We start from the raw sequence: 10,356 nt of genomic DNA on the forward strand, positions 1-10,356 counted from the left end.
TGTGAATGCGCGTTAAATGGATAGTTCATCCAAAAATGAAAATCCTGTCATCATTTACTCATTTAAACAGTTGCCAGTAGCCAATGACATACTATGGAATCCAATAGAAGTTTGGCCACCAGTATTCTTAAAAATAACTCATGCAAGTTTGGGACAACTAGAGGGTCAGTAAATAAGAGAATTTTCACTATAACTTTAAGGCACATTCTGTAACTTTAAAACTGCAAAATGCATCAGAAAAAGATCAAATGGGAGAATTGTAGACTATAAATACATTAAAAAAACTGGTAATTACTAAATCAAACACGGGCTATATAAAATAATGTTTGTGTGTGTTGTTCCAGACTCAGAGACTCTGGAGTTTCTCTGGATGTTATTGACTTTCAGTGGACTTCTTCTAATCAACAGACCATAGCAGCTGTACATATAACAGCTTTTTATCTATTCAAATCAAACTTTCAGTGCGTAGAGATTCCAGATCATGCACGAGAAAATGGTGTTATCTCTTCTGGCATGTTCATTCAGTAATGTGTCTCTCTACTCTGAAACTCTGACTATAAAGATGAAAATAAAAGATAAAAATCACAGTCACTGTCAACATTGGGCTGAGCGATATTATGAAGATTCACAATACATTTGCAATGATTTTGCTAATAATATGAAATCAAAAACTGTGTTAGAGTTGGTCAGTTTGATTGCTTAGCAATATTATGGATTATGGACTTGTATTTTAGCTGGAAGCAACAGTTTGAAGTTAAAAATGCCTTAATCATGGATTCGTTTCTCACAAACACACAGCTTTTCACTTCACATGATATTAACTGATGGACTGGAGTGGCGTGGATTATTGTGATGTTTTTATCAGCTGTTTGGACTCTCATTCTGACGGCACCCATCCACTGCAAAGCATCCATTGGTGAGCAAGTGACGTAATGCTACATTTCTCCAAATCTGTTCTGATGAAGAAACAAACTCACCTACTGTACATCTTGGATGACCCGAGGGTGAGCACATCTTCCTTTAATGTGATTCTGTTTGAACTGTCAGTTTCAATGAATCAATTTAAAATCTGACTTAATGATTCATTGCATCATGACTCTTAAATGTTCACGAAAGTCTCAACATGGCAAACTGCATATATAAACGCACAAATACCAAAAACATCAAGATGTAATTTTAGCTGTATCACTCAACTCTAAATATGACACAATGCAAACCTCTTGAATTTCAGCTCTTGAAAAGTCACTTAAACACTCATTAGCATATAAATGAGACACATTAACACTTACTCAGAATCTGCTGATTAAATCAAAGTCATCTAAATTTAACTTTTTTTCATTCTTTCTCCAGTACAAAAAGATTCTTTTGATCACATTTAATCCCCTTAAAATATAGACATTTTTGAAACACACTAAAATCTTGTTGCTGCTGAGTTTAAGACTAACTTCAACTCAGAAAAGAACAAGCTATCGAGACCATTAAACCACGTGACAAATCAGACAATGTGAGTGACGCCAACAAAGAAATCTGAGAAACAAACAATAAATGACTTTCTTGTTAAAGCACAATCTCAGTTCAGAGAATTCAATCACAGAATTTGAAGCACTGAGTCAATGAAAGGATCACCAATACTATCACTTCAATTCACACTCTGAACGCTGACCTGAAACACTGAAAAACGAGACATTCACAAACGTACCTTATCATTCTGCCCAGATCTATCCGGCAATCATCTCATTATTGTCCATCAGAAGTCCAGAGGCTCGACGTAGGTCCAGTAACTGTGAGCATTAACCCGACTCTGTGCCTACAGAGCAAAATGATGCTTCACATAATGAGCCTCCCGTCTCCTCCCTGTGTGCTGTCCTTAATGGCAAGGTTATCTTACACTGCATACACACTGAAGAGTGAAACCCAACCCTCTCCGGCTGGCTGCTGTGTCTCTGTCCCTCCCTAGAGGACCTCAGATTGGGTTTGCAGCTACAACCAGATTAGCACACTGGCCTCCTTCTGTAACGTGTGTTTCTGTCACACGAGACCAGACAACACACTCAATCTCACACACACACACACACACACATACACAAACGTGACGGGATTCAGACATGATCTGTGCTGCACCAACACACACCAATGGATGCCCACGAACTCACGGTTGCTAATGGCAACGGTGTTGCTGATGCTGAGTCGGCGGGAAAACGGAAACCCAACACCTATGACATGAGGTTTCACCTCTGGGGGGATATTGACTGTTTTTTGTGGAGTGCTTACTTCATCGGTTTTCCGGAAAAATGCAACCGACTGTAGCCCAGGAACTCCATATCTTTGACATCTACAGAGATAGTCATTGAAAAATATAGTTGTTTGGACCAAGTCAAAATTGTGTTGTTGTTGTTAATTGACCAACAACAGTTGAGACACACTTGACTGGATTTGTTTCTTAAGATGACTGAAGCGTTTAGCAATTTTTTGTCACACATAATACTCCCTGAGAAAAATGTGCCACTGTTAAATATCTACCACAACATAATTAGTTTTATATGTTGCAAAAATGTATATACATTTTTACTTTAAATATTCAACATATAGAAATATTAAAATAAATTCTAAATTAAAATAAATAAATGCCTCTAGATATTTAATAAATAAATAAATTTATTTATATAGATTTGGAGACCTAATCATTCTTTATTATGACTATTTTCAACATACCACATAAAAATAGAAAAAAATAAATGCCTCTATTTTTTTTACAAATATGTAACGCATTACATTTTAATAAATTAATTAATCAAAACTATTAAATAACACAAATGGATAGATAGACAGATAGACAGATAGACAGATAGATAGATAGATAGATAGATAGATAGATAGATAGATAGATAGATAGATAGATAGATAGATAGATAGATAGATAGATAGATAGATAGATAGATAGATAGATAGATAGATAGATAAAAGTGTTTTTAAGACCAAGAGAAACAAACCAAGCGTATCTAAAACTTTGAGTGCTAGTGCATATTTAAAAAGCTGTTTTTGGTTAATTAAAAATGTGATATTAGTAGCTATTAGTCAGTTATCAACAACAAAGGAGATTGAGCACAATCAGCTGTGAATCTGTGGTCATGCCTATATTAATGAGTAGCCAAATCTGAATAAAGGTTGAGAGCTGAACGCACGGCGTCACATTCAAACTTGAGTTTATGTGAGAGGAAGTGACGTTCGCTGCTATCAACACCTTTCTGAAAACCGGCCGAGTTTCACTTCATATTTCTATATATACTGTGTAGACTGCGAAGTTCCTCGAACCATAACTGCACTACAGATGGTGTCTCAGGTTTCAAGAACAAGTAAAACCATATTCACACTGCTCCTTACATGCTACACCAGGCCCGTTTTATATCACTTTCAGTGCCACAACACCACACTCTCACATGACACAGCAAAGTTGCTGAACTGGTGATTCTCTCAGAGGGAAAAATTAACCTTCAGTAGTGGTATGATTATGCAAAATGACTGTTTCAACAAACTACACCACATTCACTGGCAACATGTCGTTTGTAAAGCAATGAGGAAGTTTCTCTGACTTCATGCCTTCGTTGAGAAAACTGTCACTGTTTTTATGGTTTATAGAGGATCTGCTGTTAATCTGTCTGAGTGAGATGTTTTTTTGTTTTGTTTTTGCAAGCAGGTTACTGCCAGATAGAGTCCAAAATGAACACTGAATAAACTGCTAAATGTGACAAATATATATATAAAAAAAAAAACTAAAAAAAAATACTGCTGAACTGGGTTGTGAGGTGTACCATACTGGAAAAATACTGGTATATACTATATTTCAAATAATACAATGTCCAGGGTTTCATGAAGTTCATTTAAGGCCAATTCAATACTAACTGAAGAAAACTGAAGGAATACATTGAAGGAAACACAACATCAATAACGTGTATAAAAATAGCTTAACTATAAGATGGAAATGACTATTAATATGGATTAAAACTAACAAATGTATTCAAATGGGCTCAGAAAAATCTACTTATCATTGACAGATATATGTTCCTGCTTTAAGCATAAACTCACTTTGTTTTATTCGGTTTCTCAAAGAAAAGAAAGAAAAGTCAAGTCTTCAAATATCTTAATTTTGCATTTCATGTAAATGTATCTTGATGAAGGGGAGGAAGATATTCATTTTCGCAGTGCCACTTTATGAATTTAAGACTTTCTGCTCTGATTTAAGGTGAATTAAGACTTTTTAAGACTTCGTTTCCGTATTTCAGTTGTGTGCGGTAGTGTAACTCATGCAAAATCAGCAAATGTGACAACAAGCTGATAAAACTCACTCTACAAGATCATTGTGACGACGATATAAGATAAATAATCTCGTGAATATTGATATAAAGTTGATGCTCCAGTGTGAGCGCTCTGTGAAGAGCTTCAAAGGTTTCTATTTATGATGTGTTTCCCTTTCAAGGGAACTTCGAACTGCGCCCTCTAGGGGTCGCTTTGGGGAACACCTCGTCGTGACCGTGTCTGAAGCATACATTGAAAAAACACCAACGAGTTGACCGGCGGGAGCTTCTGACTGCGTTATCTGGGGGTCTATAAAACAGGCACCGGGAGAACACGTCATTCTGATGTTCGTGTTGGATGAGTGTTTTGTTTTAGTCTTGATTGAGAGGAGTGAGTACGGTAAGAGCGATCTTTCTCTGTTTATCATGGCATCCACTAGCAAGGCGTTTAGACAGTGTGTACAACTACTTCGGTGGCGCGAAACGAGAGTGAACTTCAGGAGGAAGATGTGTTGTCATTAACACTTTCTGATACAGAGGTTAGTGCTCTGCTGGGTTCTGCCCAGGAAGAGCAGGAGATGTCTGAGGGTGAAGAAGCTGAGGCTGAGCCTTCTCAATCTTCCTGCCCTGCGTATGCGGAGCTGTTAGAGGTTATGGATCGCGCCACGGCAAAGTTGGACTTGCCATGAAAGCGTGCCAGCAAAATGACGCCTCGTGGTTGCCTTGACGAGCGTTATTTGTCTGACCATAGCCCTCCAGCCCAGGTGAGCCTTCCATTCTTGCCTGATTTACATACAGAAATCGAAAAAGAATGGAAGAGGCTGTTTTCTTCTTGCATCCATCGGTTTCAGCATACGAGTTATGCCAACATCGAGGGGATGCACGAAAGCGGCTATGAGAGGATGCCCCCTGTAGAAGAGACGCTGGCTAGCTATCTCTCTGTGGGGGAAACATCCTCTTTTAAATCTCCCTCTTTGCCATCTAAGCCCCTACAGGATACATCCCGCTTAAATGGCAGAGCATACGCAGCAGCAGGTCAGGCTGTGGCTTCGTTGCACACAATGGCAGTGCTTCAGGCTTATCAGGCTGATCTGCTGAAGGTCCTGGATAAAGGCGAGGGCCTTTCAGCTGACCAGGTAGCCAAGCTGCGCCGCACCACAGATCTCTCTCTCCGTGCTACCATGTAGGTGGGGTGTTTAGAGAGGGGGTTTATGTTTTGCATTGTTGTGAGGGATATGAGTGTGTGGTTTAGCCTGGTAGACATCGGGCGGAAGGAAAGGGGCTTCTCGATGTGCCAGTCTCACCTTCCGAACTTTTCGGTACCTCTGTCGAGACGGTGGTCGAGAAGTTCAGGGAGGCAAGGACGCGCTCGGCTTCCTTTAAATCCTTCATTCCACGAAGGTCCAGGTACGAGCCCGAACAACATAGGGGTCCTGGCCCGTCTCGGTCTGAGGATCAAAGACGGGCGCAGAAGGCTAGTGTTGCGGCTCACGCTCCTCCCCCTCCTGCGGGCAGGGGTAAGAGGAATCGTGGGTCACGATGAGATAATCAGGACCTGAGGGATGTGATTCAGATGAGGCAGCGTACTCGTCCGAATCGGAGCGATACCTAGGTAGCTATTCATTCCCTTTGGGTGGTTTTTAACTTCTGCTTTTATCCTACCCTGCTAATTTCCCTGTAACCACCAGCTCTCCACCTGATCGAGGTTAGGTGGAAAATTCTCAACATAACAGTCTCCTGTGCTGGACCTATGATGTTTTGGCTGGTTCTATGTTCATAGCAACCACCTTACTGATGGTCCAGACTAAAGGAGGTGCCCCTTGAGCGGGGCTGAAGTGCAGGAGGGTGGGTGAGTATGTAACCCTTTCTGTATATATTTATGTGTATTAAATTGCTGGTGGTTATGTGTCTACTAATAAACTCTGTGAGTTTCCTTTGCAGTGCTCAGTTACGGCGTTTACGAAACACTCGTCAGCACCGGCCGTCAGGCCTCGTGCTCTGGTATTAGGCGACCGAGATCACAGGCTTCTGCGGGAGCCTCGCTGATCATCAGTCAGGACTGCAGGGTATTTCATGGATGTCCAGCCAGGTCACCCTGAGGGGCCTCCTGGCCGCTTAGTTGTGCTGTCACATCCAGCGGGAAGTGGAGGTGGTAGTTACGGAAGTCTTCCTGTATATACTGCCTCAGGTGATGCTCCCCTTGCCAGAGGTGTACAAAATTAGAGCTTGCCTCTCCCGTGCGGTTCAGCGCCTCTGCGATGCTTAGGAACCTATAAGCTCTGTGTACTTTCTGGAAACCACATGGTGGTCAGTGTGCACTTGAACACTTTACGCACTTTCTAAAATCCATATAAGTGGTAAGTGTGCACGCAAGACTCTGTGCACTTTCTATAATCCTGTACACGATCCGCCTCGTTCCCTTTCTTGAGATGATTAGACCTTGGTTCCTTGGGCTCCATTCAGCCAGTGTGTATTCGTTTATACACTTCAAGCATCGCTTCCCTCAACATGAGGGGCTATTTGGGCGATTCTCGTGGTAGTTTAGCAGCACTCCCCTTTTCCAAGAAGGGTCGCCTATGAGCGCGCTACTCTGAATTCGGAGTTCTCCTCTCATATGAGACTGAGTTCGCTGTTTTTCCTCAGAGCGCTCCAGCATTATTTTCACAGATCGAGTTGATGACTCTCAAACATACTGTATTTGAGATGCACCTTTCCATCTATGAGCTGCTCTATCAGAGTGCCACGAGAGCCCCTACTTAGAACAGTATTTAAAAAGCCATGCTATGGTAAGTGTGCATGTGAAGTCTTTGCACACTTTCTGAAATCCACACTGAAGTAAGTTTGCATGCTAGTACTCTGCGTTCTTTCTAAAAATCCTATATGGTGAGGGCTATCACGGACATTTCAGTTGAGCGTGTGAACGTAATGACCAATCAGATGGTGCAAATCCACTCAACAGTGTTGAAAACGCTGGAGTTTGTTGAGAGCGACCTCACAGAGTTCAGCCAAAGCACATTCATGAATCCCTTCATTATATATAAAAAAAATAACACCACAATGCAGATAAGAGATTCCTTGTGCAGCGTTGTCAACTTCAGGGATTATAACGGGAGCACTCTATGAATATAATACACATTTGTCATGCTGTTAACTGCACACTGCAAAGTTTCTGGATTGACAGCCTTATTTAAATGGTGGATTGAATCTGACAGTGATAAGCATAGTAACGGATGGGGGAAAATAAACTGATACTGTAGCCTATGTCAAAGATATGTGCATTAAATGCAAACTAAATCTGACACTTGTTCTATGTAACGTTTCGCTTTTTCTAGGTAGATTGCACATTTTGTATAATGCAATAATAGTTATTCAGTAATAGTTCATTAATAAAAAAAATTACTATTGTAATTGGATCTATTCAGTTTTACTGAGTATGGAGCACTGAGAAGTGCTGTTGTTGATATATTTATGCTTGAAAGATTCATTCAGTGTTCGTTAATTCAGTTATCTTTCGAGGCTGCTTATTTGTCACCTATCTTATTGATTTAATATCGATACCGAGGTATTAGACCTGATATTGTTCCGAAGCCAAAACTGTGGTATCAAGCCAACCCTACTGTTAAATAATTGAACAATCATGAGATTTAAACTATATATATATATATATATATATATATATATATATATATATATATATATATATATATATATATATATAAAATATAATATAATAGTATTTATTTATATATAATAAAACAAAATGTTTGATAAATATATTGTTTTTAATTCATTTAAATGCATTAAAAATGAATTAATAATAACTTGAAATATTTAATATACATTTATTATTAATAATATTTATTTAATACAATTATTTATTAAATATTATAATTTTTTTAATGATTTTAAATTTAATTTAAGATTACTTCTGGACCCTGCTGGATGTGTGAAGGTTTCTTACCAGCTTGCTCCTCCATGCTGCTGGTGCTGCCGCCTGGATCCGCAGTCTCTTTGACGTACCAGTACGACGACATATTTCAGGCTGAAAGCTGCCGTGTCATCCGGAAGTCGTCTTTTTTGACTGAAGATACATAAAATGCCCCTTCAGGAACAGACTGCATGACATCCATCCATTTGTTTGTCTACAAAACAAAATTCAGAGACACTTTAAACTGTTAGACAAGTGAAACGCACCTAGACAACATTATGTAGAATGCAACAGAATGCTGATCATTTTGGAATATTAATTTTAAAGATTTATAAATGACAGCAGAAAGGTAAATCATAAAACACGTCACAGACTTGTTGCTTTTTACATTAAAGGCAACACGAAATAAAGTTAAACTCTTTTTAATACACATTCCAGGCCTCATTCATTAACACAGATTGTCTTTGTGATCTTCTTTTGAAATGCACTCTTCCAAAGATGCGAGTCCAAAACTGTGTTTTCTTGTTGAATATCCATTCATGAATGTTTTATTTGTATATGATGATTAATTTTGAATATGAAAATCCAGCGAGGAAGCGACACAACAGGCATCTGAGACTTTTTATGCAGTTCCTCCGCCACTGCCAATCTTTTTATAGAAGTCCAATGTTAAGGAAGTCTACTGATATTTCGCTTTCAATTATGAGCGCTAGAAGCCGACCCATTCCTTAGGCCATCTGTCCATTTGACCAGTTCTTCCAGACATCTGCAATCCACCACAAGAAGCCGGAGCATCCAGCAAAACCCTCTTCCAGAGCTGAAGTGTTGTGCCAGCTAAAGACGGGACTCATTTTTCCTTGGCTTGAGGTCATCGGTCATTTGGTTACAAACAAAACAAGCTTTCTTTCGCGAGTTACAGTAGGCTACATTGAATTTTAACGAGGGACCTCTGCAGCTCTGGTACGACCCGACACATTTTAAATCTCATTTTACAATTAAATGTTTTGAAAGAATGGACGTGTCCCATGAAATACTCCAACTATTAAAGTTTACATCTCTGTTTAGTCAAGTAGAAGACACCGGGGCTAGTTGTCACATACACTGCAGTGATTCTTTCCCATGTGTGTTTAATTTTCACCTTTTAAGCTGCTTTATAGACACAAACTACCACTACAAAAATATGAATTATTAAGCATTTATATTGTTATCCCCAAAACATTTGGCCCACTGAACCCAGATCATGCTGTCACATTATATACGGGGTAAGTTGTCACAATGGAAACTAAATTGATTATTCAGCAAACTTTAAGCATTGAAACAATCACAAAAACGGAACAATTCATGAACAGCACGAACAATTCAACATGCAAAACCACTGCTAGAAAAAACAAACACACCGATGGACTTCTGACTCCAAACTTCAGAGTTACTGAGATTTGTGGCAACCTCCCCGTGTGACAACTTGCCCCAGTCTCACCTGTTGGTCTGTTTAGCGCATCTCACCTGCACCACGCGCTGTACCTACAAACAAGGCTGGGCGCGCTACAAACTAAAACACGGCGGTAGTTGTGTTCCGTCGCGTCGCAAATAACGCAGTTGAGTTGAGCAGAGTCTAGTCAACAGCAGAAGATAGTTAAGCGTGCACTTACCACATACATGAATAGGCTACAAGATCTGTGCTGTAAACCGCGGACTGAAGCGGGGCGCCCGTGCTGCTTTCGGTTCGGATGAGTTCGGCAGACGCACACGGATCACACCACAGATTTCTACTTCCTGATCTGAGGGACACACTCTCTTTCCTGAGGAGCCGAGAGCCAGTCAGTCTGCGGCTCGTGCGCGCGCTCCGCCTGCTCTCTAGCTAAAGTTAACCTGCCGGGGAATTTCCGTAGACTTCTGCTGTCTGAGTTCATTCATGTTTGTGGCCCACCTTAAACATGTTACAAACCTGTAGGAATTTCTTTCTTCTGCTTAACACAAAATAAAATATGGCTGGATATTTTATGACAATAAATAAATAAATAAATAAATATAATTTAAAAAAGACAACGGTGACCCACATTCATTCTTCAAACGACTGTATCATCTTTTGTGTTCAACAACAGATGGAAATTCTTTCTCGAATATTTACACCCACAG

The 10,356-nt window shown here is 39.8% G+C and overlaps 1 protein-coding gene across 1 annotated transcript in view; it reads right to left on the reverse strand.

Annotated features, from left to right (window-relative positions):
- The window catches only part of LOC109087591 (leucine-rich repeat serine/threonine-protein kinase 1-like), an 82,569-nt gene extending 72,450 nt beyond the window's left edge, over positions 1-10,119 (reverse strand). Inside the window, exons 1-2 of the mRNA XM_042761332.1 lie at positions 9,870-10,119; positions 8,254-8,434 (exon numbers count right to left, since the gene is read on the reverse strand). Of these exons, the coding sequence (XP_042617266.1) occupies positions 8,254-8,326 (73 nt within the window). The 5' untranslated portion in view covers positions 8,327-8,434; positions 9,870-10,119. The remainder of the gene's footprint in view (positions 1-8,253; positions 8,435-9,869) is intronic.
- Positions 10,120-10,356: the final 237 nt, after the last annotated feature.

This window comes from Cyprinus carpio, chromosome A7 (genome assembly GCF_018340385.1).
Source record: "Cyprinus carpio isolate SPL01 chromosome A7, ASM1834038v1, whole genome shotgun sequence".
Taxonomy (NCBI): domain Eukaryota; kingdom Metazoa; phylum Chordata; class Actinopteri; order Cypriniformes; family Cyprinidae; genus Cyprinus; species Cyprinus carpio.